This window comes from Amphibalanus amphitrite, unplaced genomic scaffold, assembly GCF_019059575.1.
Source record: "Amphibalanus amphitrite isolate SeventyFive unplaced genomic scaffold, NRLGWU_Aamphi_draft 001043F_arrow, whole genome shotgun sequence".
Taxonomy (NCBI): Eukaryota; Metazoa; Arthropoda; class Thecostraca; order Balanomorpha; family Balanidae; genus Amphibalanus; species Amphibalanus amphitrite.
In genome coordinates this window covers 61,047-75,677 of record NW_024882537.1, presented here as the reverse complement: position 1 = coordinate 75,677, position 14,631 = coordinate 61,047, and the positions used below count along the sequence as shown (strand labels likewise).

The 14,631-nt window shown below is 54.9% G+C and overlaps 1 protein-coding gene and 1 long non-coding RNA gene across 2 annotated transcripts; both read left to right on the top strand.

The window, feature by feature from the left end:
* The first annotated feature begins 843 nt into the window (after positions 1–843).
* On the top strand, positions 844–1,404 carry LOC122369510. The gene is made up of 2 exons (XR_006254412.1): positions 844–1,009; positions 1,343–1,404. It is a non-coding gene; the product is annotated as an uncharacterized LOC122369510 (long non-coding RNA).
* Positions 1,405–1,480: 76 nt separating this feature from the next.
* Positions 1,481–11,159, top strand: LOC122369509 (myosin-1-like). The gene is made up of 2 exons (XM_043344304.1): positions 1,481–2,883; positions 8,538–11,159. The coding sequence occupies exons 1-2, from the start codon at positions 2,860–2,862 to the stop codon at positions 9,591–9,593; spliced, it is 1,080 nt and encodes a 359-aa protein (XP_043200239.1). The 5' UTR covers positions 1,481–2,859; the 3' UTR covers positions 9,594–11,159.
* The last annotated feature ends 3,472 nt before the right edge of the window (positions 11,160–14,631 follow it).

Sequence of the window (14,631 nt, the reverse complement as noted above, 5' to 3'; positions counted from 1 at the left end):
CTCGACGAGTTAAACTGTTAAGTGAGTGGCCAGCTGGTCCTCTTCAGTCTTCGGTGTTAGCGGGCAGTGGCTGGCTTGATCTGTTGCCGCCCACCTGCTGTCGCAGACGCTGCAGATTCAAGATTTCAAGCTCTTCGTTCGTCGCCGCTGTCAGTCGTGGCGACCCGTGGCGACTGAAGTGACCGTTTGAAGTTCGGTCGTCGCCGCCGTCCATCGTGGCGGTCCTTGCGATTGCGATGGTCGCTTCCGAGTGCGTCCGCCGTTGTCATCGCTCGTGGCGACTGCCGTCGCAGGCTTCATCGCCGTCTTCGTCGTCTTCAAGTTGCAGCCGCCGCTCCTCGGCCGCCGGCTTCGGCCGAGAGCTGCTGTGACGTCAGCAGTCACGTGACGCTGCTCGTCGCTCGGCCGGCTGCGCGTCAGCTGATCGCCGCGGCCGCTTCTGCCGGTTGCCTGAGGGCCTGACGGTCTGCTGGATGATCCGACGGCGATGAGGATCTTAATCATCAGACAGCAATAAGATAAGTGGACCGATTGTTTGTGTTATGGGTGTACCGTTAGACCTGTCCAAAAAAAACCAACTTTTCGATGGACAAGCTCCCCTGGTGTTTTCCCATTGATAGATGGCCCAATAGCTAGCACACCGAATTTCAGCCCTCTAGCTAAACCCTCGACCCTAGCGCAAGAGCGTCAAAGTTTTCCGGTGCGAAGTGCACAGAGAAGGTCATTCTCCGGTGTGAGTCCTGCAGTTGTCGTGTCAGCAGCACTACGCATAAATGTAAAATAATGTGTGGTGAGATCCGTGTCATGGTCTGCGCCCCCCCCCCCCCACCTATATCCCCGCGCCGCCCCTGTGCCGCCTTCGCCATATTACCGGAGGGGTTGGGTCACGTGACCACGCTGACCTGGGAGCCGCGACCGGTCGGCGCGGTCACTTGTCCCCCGGTCACCGACCGCACCGCAGCGCCACGTCCACCGACTCTACTGCACCGCTACCAGCTACGTAACTGAGGTTAGTGTGTTTGTTTAATGTTGCCTCGTCAGCATAAAATATGCACCAAAAACGATAAAAGCACTAATTTGTTTTGTCGCATGAATAGTGGACATTTTCAGTGTTTCATTTCCACATCTCACTTTTAAATGTGGGCTGCTTTCTGTTTTGTGCTATGCTGGGTTCCCATGAAAATATTCACACAAAACAGCTGCAATAACCCAGCAGCTAATATAGATAATTTAATTGATGGTCGCTTTCAAATTAAATCGTGCTCATTTTTGGTAGATACATTTCGGATTAATTTGTATACCGGTAATAGAAATGGACCCATCTTATTTCTCTCGCTTTCAGACTGTTCCTGGCCACTCGTTCGTGCCATGCCGACCACTCGAGGCGGCAGAGGAAGACGATTTGAAGCAACAAGCGACAAAGGTGCTGACAGTGCTGGCCTGCATCCGTGGGAAGAAGCAGTTGCGTGCGGACTATGTAAGGGCAAAATTGAGCGCGTCAGAGAGTGTGTGGAGCGGCGGGCCGGAGAACCAGAGTGTGCGTTAGGCCAGTCCGCCGTATGTTTGCCTCCGGCGGGAAAGGCGTGCCCGCCGGGTGAAAGGCAGCGGCTGGCCGGCACCTGGGACTCGCGGGCCCGTCTCTCGAGGCATTTGCCAGTGCGGTGTCGTCGGGGCAACATCTTTCGGTAAGCGAACTTTTCCCTCCCCCCTAAATTAACGCCGCAGCGCCCAGGCGCTGCGGAAGTCCCCGACAAATGTCCTGGATTTCATTTGGCTTTCCGACCCGCCGCAAATAGCGGTGGGCACTCCCGTTTTATATCCAGGACAGTCCCATCTAAATTATAATTAATCGGCGCGGCGCGTGGCGTATATGAGTGAGCGATTGTAAGTGTGATGTGTATAGTGTGCGTGAGGAAAATGATCCGAGAGAATGACACTTCGTCCCGCGAGACCCAAAATACAATGTAATGGGAATGTGAGCCAAATCTTTGAATTGGGTAAAGGCAGATGCCGGGCTGATACACGGTGAACGTGAACGAACAATCACACGGGCCGCTTAGTTTAATACACCCGGGTGGTAGGCGGGCATTGTAGAGTAACTTTGATTAACGTAATGTCTGTACATGGGGGGAACCATTAAAAGGTTGCCGGTTCCGATGCTTGAAACCCCTACATAAAAATGGTGCATCGGCCGGGAAATCTTTCCCATCGGAGGTCAGGATGCCCGAAGTGTTCCTTCCGCCATAATCTGCGGCACGCGACAAGTGTAGTATTCCGCTCCCCGGCACCAGGGCACATTGGTACCCGGGCGTATTTGCCGCTTCCGGGCACGCGGCCCACTGGCCCGTGCTGGCGCAACGGAAGGCCAGCGCTACCCGGGATAAAACGCCGATCGGTCCTGATAATGCCGTGAGGGAGGCCCGGACGGAGCCCGGGTGTCGCAGAGGCGGGGTCAAAGGACATGACGTGGGCGCCGTTCGGCCATTTCCGCTCCCTTGGAGGTGGTTACCGGTCGAGCTGTTCTTACTTTTGGCTTCAATATCTTGTGTAAATCATTGCTTCCGTACTTTTCGTCACGTTCACACGCGTGAATCAGTCCAATTAAGGGGGGCATGGGGGGACAATTTGCCACCGCAATAATGAGAGATGAGAGATGAGGGCAGTCGGTTCGCGCGAGACCGTCGGAGATCGGGGATGAGATCGACGGCGTTCGGCGGTGCGGAAGAGTTCGCTCGGGCGGAATGGAATCCGCTTGTACGCGAGATGAGTGCTCGCGTCGTCGTCGGTCGCATGCGAGCGTGCAGGTTCGCTCGTTCGGCGGAATCATGAGTCCGGTGACGAGCCGTCACCGCTGGTGTGATGGCAACGTGGAGGTCGTCACCGGTGAGTACCGAGGGCCGCGAAATACCCCGGTATTTCAGTGTTACATGTGTGGGCGTATGATTGGATCGTTTAATGTACAGGTATGTTACGGTTGGTGTGATTGAGTTAGTGCGAACAAGGTCATGTGTGGTCACGAAAAGATGCGGAAAATGGAATTTTACTTATTTGTCATCAATTTGCTTTCATGATTAGTAATCAATTTGCTTTCATGATTAGTAATCAATTTGCTTTCATTCATACACCTGATTTAAATATGTAGCAAATTGCTTGTGTCGTCTGCCATTCACGCCTCATAATGAGACCATAGAGGCTTTAGACATTTCCTTCGATTGCCTGAACAATCGTTTAGACCATAGTGCATTATATCTATAGTCTTAAGTGCAGTGCATCTTTGCTGTGCATATTAATCGTAACTTAAGATGATAACCGGAATGTCCATGGCTTTACAGATTTCATGGGCAATATCGGGGCAATGGAATTGGATCGGGGAAGTTACGATTGGGTGTTTTCAGGCGGAGTTTTTAAGCGGGGATGACGATCCCTCCCGTAAAGCCGTGCACTCAGTGCACCTTGTGGCGCTGACGAGTTGCCATTAGGACGGCATCGAGGTTGTGCGTGCTTAAAGCGGGCAAGCTTAGCTCGGCAGCAAAGCCCTGATTAATTATTACCCCACGTTACACCAAGATGAGCCGCACATTCTGGCAGCTGCACCTTTTATATCCGGAACCCGATGTCAAGGTCTGGCGCAAGGCGGTGCACGCCGAGCACATTCTCCTCTTTTTTAATCCAGGGAATGGATTAACGCTTACGGTTCATTGCAATTTCTTCTGATGCAAACGTAAAATGTCTTGTCAAATCTTCAATGTTATGTTCAAAGTAGTTCATTCGTTCGTTCATTCCATGCATTTTTGCGTTGTAATTTTGCTCAAAATGTGGTAGCGATGACTCAACTAAGTTCAGTCACGAACCAGAAACAAGTTCTAAACAGCTTTGATTCCAGGTTTAATGGCAACATTTATTAACCAGAAATTCTTCAAGTGGAGCGCTGAGTGTTCAGTCAAATGTGCCCTTATTTAAATTCCATGCTGCATAAGTTCGTATCTTCGTTATATAGAATTACAGTTTATGATTAAATGCATTGAGTAATATCGGATGAACCCAGTGCCCCTCAACCATTTCATGGTAACTCAGTAGGACGGTATCTCTTGGACCATTTTCGGCTTCGAATTGACAGATAATCCGGAATTAATCTTGTAGGATTTTCAATCCTCTCTAAAGTGTTGCCAGGCACTAATCGTCACCTTGCCGTCAAATGGAGCCTAAATCATTTCGTAAAGTAGGAAATTTAATTTGTTCTGTATAGAAGAGCAAAACATGTGTTTATTGGACTTTAAAATGCACACTCGAGGCAAATACATTTGAATCCACGTGGCGCGGATTCTATCCGTCGCGACCGCACACGTCATATTCGAGCCTCCAACCGAAGATGACGCGGCGGGAGGTGACACAAAGCCCTAGTTGTTGAGCCGACTCCGTTCGGGACTGCGCTCCAGCAAATTCAGCAGCACGGGCCCATCCAGTGACTTTCCTGGACGGTTATGGTCTTGGCGCTGCCGTGCGCTGCCACACCAGTAACGGGTGATTTCATATGATGTATAATATAGCATGTGCCACATTGTCAGTTCTCGCGTGTTGTACAATGCATGTTGTTGTGCAGTACGGGTTAATTTACTGTGAAGCACGTGTTGTATTTCATATCATATCCTATTCCTGAGCGGTGTGTGGGTGCCCGGCTTAGGCTTCACCATCATTGGCCCGAGGGCAAATCGGATCCGCCAGCTTGCCGATATCCACCTGCTCAAGCAGACGGGTTGGATCCGACCCCTGTGCTCCCACACCACGCGCACCTGTCAGCGCCGGGCCAGCGCCGCCGACCCGAGCAATTATGGTTCGGTCACCGCGCCGCCCGCGCAAGGGGTGGCAGGTCCGCGGCAGGGCCCTCCCCGACCGTCCCAGAGAAGGGACGCATTCCCATCGTGATGGGATCGCGCCGCCGGCCATGGGATCGAGCCGGTCGCCACGGGTAGGCCACCCACCCGACCGAAGGCGAGAGCCGCCACATGCACGGCCGATCCCAAACGCCTCGGGGCGGGACAACCCGCGCCCCGCAGAGCGAAGGTCCGCCAAGGAGCAGCGGCGAACCGGGCCGATCCGCAATAACAACACCGGAGTCATTGGACTCGCCCGTCGCTGGCCGCCTGCTGCCGAGCACACCCCAGACGACGGTGGCTTTGTGTTGCCGATTGATTCAAAACCAATGCGGTCATTTTGATGTCTGAGCGCTCTTTGATATTGACAAGTACATCATCTTGCGTCTTTACTCCACAACATCTATAATTTTGGAAGATAAAGTTGTCGTTCCGAAACGGACCAACGAGACAATTAACCCCATAATCACTCAGTACGGCACCGAAACCTTCTGATTAATCGATATACGGCGCAATGGCCGCCATCATTCCTTCTGGAAAGATTATTGCGATAAAAAGCGCCTCATACAGCACAAATCAACGTATTAGAGAGGGACCTTGATTATCCAAAATTGTTCGCTTCTAGGTTTTCATTCAATATCCCGACCATATTGGTAGGCAGAATGAGCGGTACGCCAAATAGGCATGCAGTTTTGGGAAATTCGTGTCCGGTATATATGTTTATTTATTTATCTGTTTCACTTCGAGACAAATCCATCCATACGAGAATGATTCGCATATCTTTAACAGTACTGCGCATGCCGTCTTAATAAGTTTCGGACGTCGTAATGTATAGTTTTAACGGGTTATATCAGTGAACTTATTTGTTTTAACGGCAGCATCAGAGCTGAGGCAAAAGAACTCAGTGCGGTACAATTAGTGTATCGTCTGCCAATCAAAATTTAGCATCAGCAGTTCTGGTGATGTTTCAGGAGAACGGTCATTAGTGTTCTCATTTACCCAGCATGAATTCCTTCGGAATGACTCCAGGCCCGAGCGCAGTCACCTCGGTGTGGCGTCTCCGTCATGGAAAGGCTCAACAGCCCCCGCACCCGCACCACAGGTGTCGCCGTCCTCAGTCGGTCGGCAGGATGGGCAGGCGTGCCGCGCCTCGGGCGGCGTCGCTGCGCCGTTCCCCATCACGCGGTGACTAGCCGAGTGAAGTGCGTGCCGCGCGGCGCCGCACTGTGCGTAATCACGGCCGGACCCTCCCCACCGCCACCGGTACCTGATCCGACTGGACTGGCCCCTGGGCCGATTGGACCGGATACCTGGGTCGGTCGGACCGTCAAATGGGCCGACTGGACCGCGTACCTGAGCCGCTGAGCGAGGGGCGCAGGGTGCCATCACCGGGAGGGTGGGAGTTCGGCCGGGTTACTGACCCTCCTGGCCCACCACCATCAAAACAAGTCGACCCTCCGCCGTTCGGCTCACCAGCCGGTAGAGGGGAGAATTGGGGCCTGCTACGGGGAGACAGCCGGTTCGACCTGGATTGAGTATATGTAGATTGAGTTTGTGAACTTGTGGAGCGCTCAGCGTAGCCATTCGACCTTTATCGCTGACTACCGCGCCCCGCAGACTGCAAGGAGATGACAGCCCAGGAATTTAACTATGAGGGAGAGAGCCCAAAGCAATTTTACCTTTAATATCACACAAATTCGCTGGAGGTGCGTAGCGCCCCGTAAAAGTAACTTTCCCAATTTCAATTAACCCGATCTTCTCATGCACCGGCACGAGTATAGCTGTAGTCACCGCGCAGCCCTGGGGTCCGGGCGGGTCCCTGAATCTCCCCAAGCGCCAAACAGCCCTCCCCTCCGCCGTTCGGCTGATCTAATCACCCGTCGGAGGGGCGGCCTCTGAGGCGCTGGGAGCGAGAGAGGCACCTCGCCCCTGATCGTTGAGGCAGCGTGGGAGTGCTGCCTTTGGTTATCCTCCCCCGAGGGGAGGATGGCGCAATGGTACCTGACCACCGAGAAATGAATGTTGGATTGATCAGCCGAGTGTGGATGAATGAGTGTTGAAGTAGTGTTTTTGTTATGTGTTCAAACTTCATATGCACATGTAGTTATTAGTATGCGCCGCGCGCCGCGAAAGAGAAAGAGAAAGAGAGGGTCGCACGAGAGAGTCGTGCGAGAGAGCCGCGCGAGACAGAGAGTCGCGCGCGCGAGAGAGAGAGAGAGAGTCGCACGAGAGAGTCGTGCGAGAGAGTCGCGCGAGACAGAGAGTCGCGCGAGATAGAGTCGCACGAGAGAGTCGTGCGAGAGAGTCGCGCGAGACAGAGAGTCGCGCGAGACAGAGTCGCGCGAGAAAGAGAGAGAGAGAGAGAGTCGCACGAGAGAGTCGTGCGAGAGAGTCGCGCGAGAAAGAGAGAGAGAGAGAGTCGCACGAGAGAGTCGTGCGAGACAGAGAGTCGCGCGAGACAGAGTCGCGCGAGAAAGAGAGAGAGAGAGAGAGAGAGAGTCGTGCGATGAAGCGCCCGAGAGCGCCGGTCGGCACGCGAGGGGTGGACCGCCGCCGCGCCGTGGGTCGTGGGGAGGGACGGGGCTGGGGGAGGGCAAGGCAGGGGTTTGATTGTGTTTGTCCGGGCACTGGGGAGGGATGGGTCTCGGGCTGGGGAGGGAATGTGTTTGCGCGGGTGTGGGACGGGGACAATGACCGGGGTTTGGGAGTATGACCGGGGGAGGGGAGTTTAAATGACGAGGGAGAAAGACGACGGACGATGCGGCGGAGGAAAGGAGACGTGACGGAATAAGGGAGCGATCAGATGACAACAAACGACTGAGCGAGCGAGCGCATGGAAATGTTGGCCCCGAACACATGACCGAGCAAGTGCCAGTCAGGCGCGGAATACCCTATCCGCTGAACATCAAGGTCCGAAGATCACGACGCATTTGCTCAAATCACGTGTTCGCGGCCAATTACTGAGGTATGTTTGGGGCGCACGCGGGAAAAGGGTAATGGACTTGGTGAGGAGGAGGGATGACGGATTGTGAGTGAAAGAGCAGGGTCTGAGACTGATATTGAGACTGAGACAGAGACAGAGACGGAGACAAAGACAGAGACAGAGACGAAGGCTGAGCAGAGAGAGTGAGAGAGAGAGAGAGTAAGCGATAGAGAATAGAGAGACAGAGAGAGAGAGAGAGAGAGAGAGGGGAGAGAGAGAGAGAGAGAGAGAGAGAGAGAGAGAGAGAGAGAGAGAGAGAGAGAGAGAGAGAGAGAGAGAGAGAGAAACAGACGAATGAGAGCGGAGAATGCATGGATGTGTGAGACCACCAGCTAACGTGAGTGGTGGATGTCGGCCCGGCTTTGGGTTAGGCATGCAGTGTTACAACTGTGGTTAGACTAGTTTCTACATGGTGGCGGACTGGTTCGAGGTTTCGCTGTCATTAATAAAAATCCACATTCCCATTCAAAATTATCGAACGGTCACAAACTTTTCCCCATAGTAAATGCTGTAACAGATGAAGCGTAATAAGGTAACTACATTTAGTCAGATTTCATGCGAACCGAGGCTGAGAGTGTTAATGATTCAGTAAAATGTATGCCGCAGAGTGTCGCGATGTGTGTATGTGTGTTATGTACGGGCCAGAATGATTGAGGGGAGGGAAAGCCCCTGCTCTCCCACAGGCATGTCGCCCGGTCCGCCGGCCGCCGACCAGGAGCCAGCGGCGACCAAGACCTCGGCCGTACGGGCCGGGCGACGGCGGTGATCCGTTCTCCAACTCGCCGCACCGTACGCCAGCCGCCCCGCCGCTCCCGGCGGCGACTACTGCCGCAGCAAGTCGGGGGCGGTGGGCGCGCGGCCGCCGACCCCGCCGCTCCAGCCGTCTGCCCGGCTGCCCGGAAGCCGCGGCGCCCAAGAGCCGCGGTGGTACGGGCGGCTGCGCTCGGCTGCCGACCCCGCCGCTCCAGCCGTCTGCGCGGCTGCCCGGAAGCCGCGGCACTCAAGAGCCGCGGCGGTACGGGCGGCTGCGCTCGGCTGCTGACCTCGCCGTTCCGGCCGTTCATCTCGCCTCCCGGTCCGCCGCAGCATTCAAGAGCCGCGGCGGGAGGGACGACGCTCTACCGCCCATCTCGCTGCCCAAAATGCCCGCTGCCCCGCGCCGATCCCGCGGCTACTACTGCCGCGCCAGCTCGGGGCGGCGGCACTCGCCCACGGACCTCCGCCCGCCCGCCTCCAGCGACGATAACGCCCGCGGCAGGACGGGAGCGGCGGCGCTCATACGGCCATCGGGCCGCGCTATCCGCCAGCCGTCCCGTCCAGCCCCGGCAGTACGGCGGGCGGCAGAGCTCGGCCCGTCTCACCACCGCGCCGGTCAGCAGCCTGCGGCCGCCCCACTGGAAACCGCGGTGCCAATGGCCGCGGCGGTACAGTGTGTGACGGCGGCCGGGCCGGCCGACCTGACGGCCCCGCCGGCTCTGCACGGACTGGGATACAGCCGAACCACCTGTCGACAGCCGCCCGATCCAGAACCAGCGGCCCGAGTATCCGCGGCAGCATATGGTCGGGCGGCAGCTTCAGGTGCCGGCCGTGCAGAGGCGCCACATGACAGCTCCCGGGGGTCGACGCCCTCCACCGGTGGCGTACCCAGCTGGCGGCAGCGTGACAGGCGGCGGGCAAGGCGCACCACCCGCGCACATGAGCCGCCGCCGTCGCCGCCGCCACCGCCACCTGGTGGTTGATCGACGCCCTATACCGGTGGCGCACCAAGCTGGCGGCAGCGTGACTGGCGGCGGGCACGGCGCACCACCCGCACCCATGAACCGCCGCCGTCGCCGCCGCCACCGCCACCTGGTGGCGCGACCCCGGGACGCCTAGCGGGAGCCGTCCATCTCTGAGGCGGGTCGGGCCGGAGGAGACACCCTCGACAGCTGGCCATAAAGCTGGAAACGGTCGACTAACACCTGGCAGCATGCGAACACGCTCCATACCACCAGTGGGGGGCACCGACTGCCGCCCGAGAAGCCCCGGACTGCGGCGGTGGCGCTGAGATAGAGTGCGGTCGCCCAGGGAGGCGGCCGCCCACCAAGGTGTCCACCGTCCGCGAACACCGGCCTTGGGCGGTAGCGTGCGCTACCGGCTGAGTATCGCGCGCGTGTGCTACCAGTCCAGGCGACCTCCAACCAAGGACCAGTTCATGGCGAGGGGTCGAGGGCCAGAAGAGCGAGGCGATACGAGCGAGCGTGGGAAGGAAGAGCTGGCAACGGATCGGTGCTGCGAAAAATGCGAGCAGCAGGAGAAGGGCTTGGCAGGAGGGTGGCAGGCGGAATAAACAATGGGGCGATGAGCGGGAGCGTGGGCAGGGCGGCCGTGCATGTAAGGCGTGGGGCGGGTGTCTGTGGAATGTATGTAGGATGTCTGTAGTTGTAGAATGTATGTAGGATGTCTGTAGTTGTAGAATGTATGTAGGATGTCTGTAGAATGTATGTCGCATGTGTTGTGTAGCCTGTAGGTATAATGATTGTCAAGCGCGAATGAGATAGTGGAAAGGTTCTCACCCGGGGGAGTAAGGGGACCCTTTTTCACCGTCCGTGGGAGGGAGAATTATTATGTAAGGGCAAAATTGAGCGCGTCAGAGAGTGTGTGGAGCGGCGGGCCGGAGAACCAGAGTGTGCGTTAGGCCAGTCCGCCGTATGTTTGCCTCCGGCGGGAAAGGCGTGCCCGCCGGGTGAAAGGCAGCGGCTGGCCGGCACCTGGGACTCGCGGGCCCGTCTCTCGAGGCATTTGCCAGTGCGGTGTCGTCGGGGCAACATCTTTCGGTAAGCGAACTTTTCCCTCCCCCCTAAATTAACGCCGCAGCGCCCAGGCGCTGCGGAAGTCCCCGACAAATGTCCTGGATTTCATTTGGCTTTCCGACCCGCCGCAAATAGCGGTGGGCACTCCCGTTTTATATCCAGGACAGTCCCATCTAAATTATAATTAATCGGCGCGGCGCGTGGCGTATATGAGTGAGCGATTGTAAGTGTGATGTGTATAGTGTGCGTGAGGAAAATGATCCGAGAGAATGACACTTCGTCCCGCGAGACCCAAAATACAATGTAATGGGAATGTGAGCCAAATCTTTGAATTGGGTAAAGGCAGATGCCGGGCTGATACACGGTGAACGTGAACGAACAATCACACGGGCCGCTTAGTTTAATACACCCGGGTGGTAGGCGGGCATTGTAGAGTAACTTTGATTAACGTAATGTCTGTACATGGGGGGAACCATTAAAAGGTTGCCGGTTCCGATGCTTGAAACCCCTACAACTACGAAGAGTCTGCGTCCCTTGCAGTTATAGCTCTGGGCGGTGACTCGACAGAGGCAAACGGCGCTGCATCTGTGCGCTTCAAGAAACCGGGTGCCTGCCACAAGGCGCGCTGGATGGCCCACGTCATCTACGGGCTACGGCATCAAGATGTTCTTGTTCCGACATCAGCTACTGGAGCTGGGCATCATCTCCAAGGACATGCACGACAAGCTGCGGCGGTTCGCTGTGTTTGTCTGCCTCTTTTACGTCAAAGAGTGGCTCACCTGCACAACAGCTGCGGATGCCGCTGTCAGCGACCTCAGCAGGTACCAGGACCTCAACGTTCTCCGCAGGGTGGACCCTAAGGTAGCGGAGGCGGCAATGGAGGTGTACAGTCTGTCTTAAAAGTACCGCGCAAAGTGACGGTGGATCCATCAAGCCTGACCGACGAAGGACTGCCAAATTTGAGTCACCGAAGCAATGGACATCGTCGTCCATTCCCCAGCTCAATTGGTTCGGTAACTTTCAAATTATAGCAGGCCCTTCCTCGGTCAGGTTTGATGGATCCATCGTCACTTTGCGCGGTACTTTTGAGACAGACTGTACGGTCGCCACACCTGGTACCTCACGCAGGAGCTGTTTACCTTGGCGCTGGTCAGCTCCCTGGTGGATCCTCCAACGAAACGGCGGATGGCAGACGTCATACACGAGTATGCGACGGAGCAGGCAACCGCAACCAGAATGGGCAAGCCCGATCTCCCGACTCTGCCCACCGAGGCCGGCCAAGTGAAGGCACTGGAACTGGATGACTTCATCGGACCAGAATCCCGCAGTGTTCGGAGTCCTCGGCATCAGCGCGGGATTTCTGCGAAAGCCGCTGCCGTGGGACGGTGATCCGGACTTTGATCGCCTGGCGACATTCGTCCTGCACCTGCGGGTCACAAACGACACTGCGGAGCGCGGAGTAAAGCTCATTAGTGACTTCATCGGCCACATCACGACCTCCGACTTCGAGCTGCAGGAGCTGCTACAGGTTGTGGAGGCGCACCGTCAGCGGTACCCAGACTACAGCAAAGCCACCCTGTCAGCCGCCGTCTGAGGCCATGAGACTGTGATTCTGTGACTGATCAGTGCTGTGCGTCTTTCATTGGCTGTGATGTGACAGAAAAGATGTGATTTAGGTTGTTTATCGTCTGTTGAGAAATGCATTTGTTTTATCGTTTCATCAACATATGTCTTTCGTACCAAATACGAGCAGCAGTGGAAACCAGACGCTGTGTTTTGGTTACCTTATATCTAAAGTAGGATAAAGCTGCCTACCTCGGAAAAGTGACATAATGATTTGCCAGTTGTTACTTGTTTCGTGTTTGTCGTTTTGTTTTGTGTCATTACCATTCCTAGGTAATGTATTATTCAATACAAATCAGACGGGTTAGACCACCTGTGCCGAGTTTACGAGCGAAGATGTGTCGATGTGTCAGACAATGACACGGATCTCACCACACATTATTTTACATTTATGCGTAGTGCTGCTGACACGACAACTGCAGGACTCGCACCGGAGAATGGCCTTCTCTGTGTACTTAGCACCGGAAAACTTTGACGCTCTTGCGCTAGGGTCGAGGGTTTAGCTAGTTGGCTGAAATTCGGTGTGCTAGCTATTGGGCCATCTAGCAATGGGAAAACACCAGGGGAGCTTGTCCATCGAAAAGTTGTTTTTTTTTGGACAGGTCTAGTGTACCGTGCAGTGTATGTTTTTTTTGTGTGTGTGTAGATAGATAGTAGGGTGGTTCGAAAAAATCGATTTTTGGAAAGTGCAGCCTACAACAAGTGCAAAAGTGGCCTCATACCTTTAGAACACCACATGCAAATTTTTAGTGCGATTGGAAAAGTGTCTACATGGGCGCTTTGCTGTTGAACGAAGGTCTGCACTCACGTTTCAGGCGTTGCAGTCTCCCATAGTGGGGCGGGCCGGCGGGTTGTATCTAACACCAGGTGGTGCGGCAACTTCTGTTAAGTATGCTGGGAAACGTTTTCCGGGCCAGATTGGTGATTTATTGTTACATCACGACTAATTGGAAGCATAATCATGCATTTATGGGAATTTTTAAAGTACAATTAATTATACGTAGTAAGCTTGCATTGTTGCTATAGTAAACAGTCAATAATACCAACCTAGTGGCTTCGCTGAGGAGCCATATGCTAGCAATCCTCCTGGGGTTGCTTGGTACAAGTATATTAATGCCCCTAAACGAGTAGACCATTAAGAAATTTGATATTTTCCTCAGTTGTAAAATTCTTATGAAACTATTTATCCTTCGATAAAAGGTGTTTCCGGGAGATTTTCTCCCATTGTGCTCGCTGTTTTCATCACTCCTCGTCACACAAGGCAGCCGGCAGCCGCCCCGTGCCCTTCTCGCCGTCACATGCCCGACCTCCAGGCGGCTGCACGAGCCCGTCGTCGCCCATGTCAATACAAAATGCAAGCTCACTGCATGTGCCAGAAAAAAGGCAAGGTGCCTCCCGCTGAATGGAATTTTTTACGAGACTAAAGAGGAAAAAGACAGCAGGTGATTGGAGCAGCAGACGTGAAAGGGATACGAGCCATAGCTAGAAGGAGACGACGATCTGCAGGTCGGGACAGTCCTGCTGATGCCAGTGGTAGCACAGCACAGGAGCTGCAGGAGCACGCTGATATTAGCGTGGGTGCTGCACACCCAAGTCCTGCTGACTCTGTCAACGAGGCTGAAAATACGATATCAGGTACGACAGCGACGTCCTCCGAATCGGTGCAGAGCCGAATTGTCATATCAAACTTCAATCTCTGCTGAGGAATTCTCTACGGGCATCTCGGTTTGTGGACTACTGTGATCTGCTTGGATTGGGCCAATATGTGACGCTGCCAGTGCCGACCAGACAGGCCAATATTCTCGATTTGGTCCTGGCGAGGGGTGTAAGTGACGTGAGTGCCATCCCTCGTAAGAGCATCATAGCCTCGGATCATGACGAGCTGGTCGTCTCTCTTACCGTTAGCTCAGTGACTCGCCCGATTCGTGTGACGCGGTCCACAGCTCTGAATTACCGTCGCGCGGACTTCGATGGGCTGCGTCGGGCTCTCGGTGTGGCTCCGTGGCATATGATGGACGGGTTAGGTGTAGATGAGGCTGTGTCTATGTTTTACACCTTAGTTGACTCGGGCGTCCGTGACCACATACCAGTAGTTGTGTGTAGGAAAAAGTTTCCGCCTTGGTTTGATGCTACCGTTCGGCGTGCATTAAAAGTGAAGCAAGCTGCGTTTGAGCGGCTCAAGCGACATCCGACCGATAGGGCTATTAAAGCTGATTTTGTGGAAAAGAGAGCAGAATTCAAACGGGTGTCGGAACGCAGTTATACTGAGTATTTGAAAGGCTTAGTAGGTGAATTTCGTACCAATTCAAAGCGGTTTTGGTCATTTGTTAGATGTTTCAAACAGTCCAAGGGCCTTCCTGTG

Excerpts from the sequence above, each read along its gene's own strand:
- LOC122369509 (XM_043344304.1), top strand. The coding sequence starts at position 2,860 with ATGGCAACGTGGAGGTCGTCACCG. Across the intron at positions 2,884-8,537 it reads CAACGTGGAGGTCGTCACCG|GCATGTCGCCCGGTCCGCCG; the intron begins GTGAGTACCGAG and ends GCTCTCCCACAG.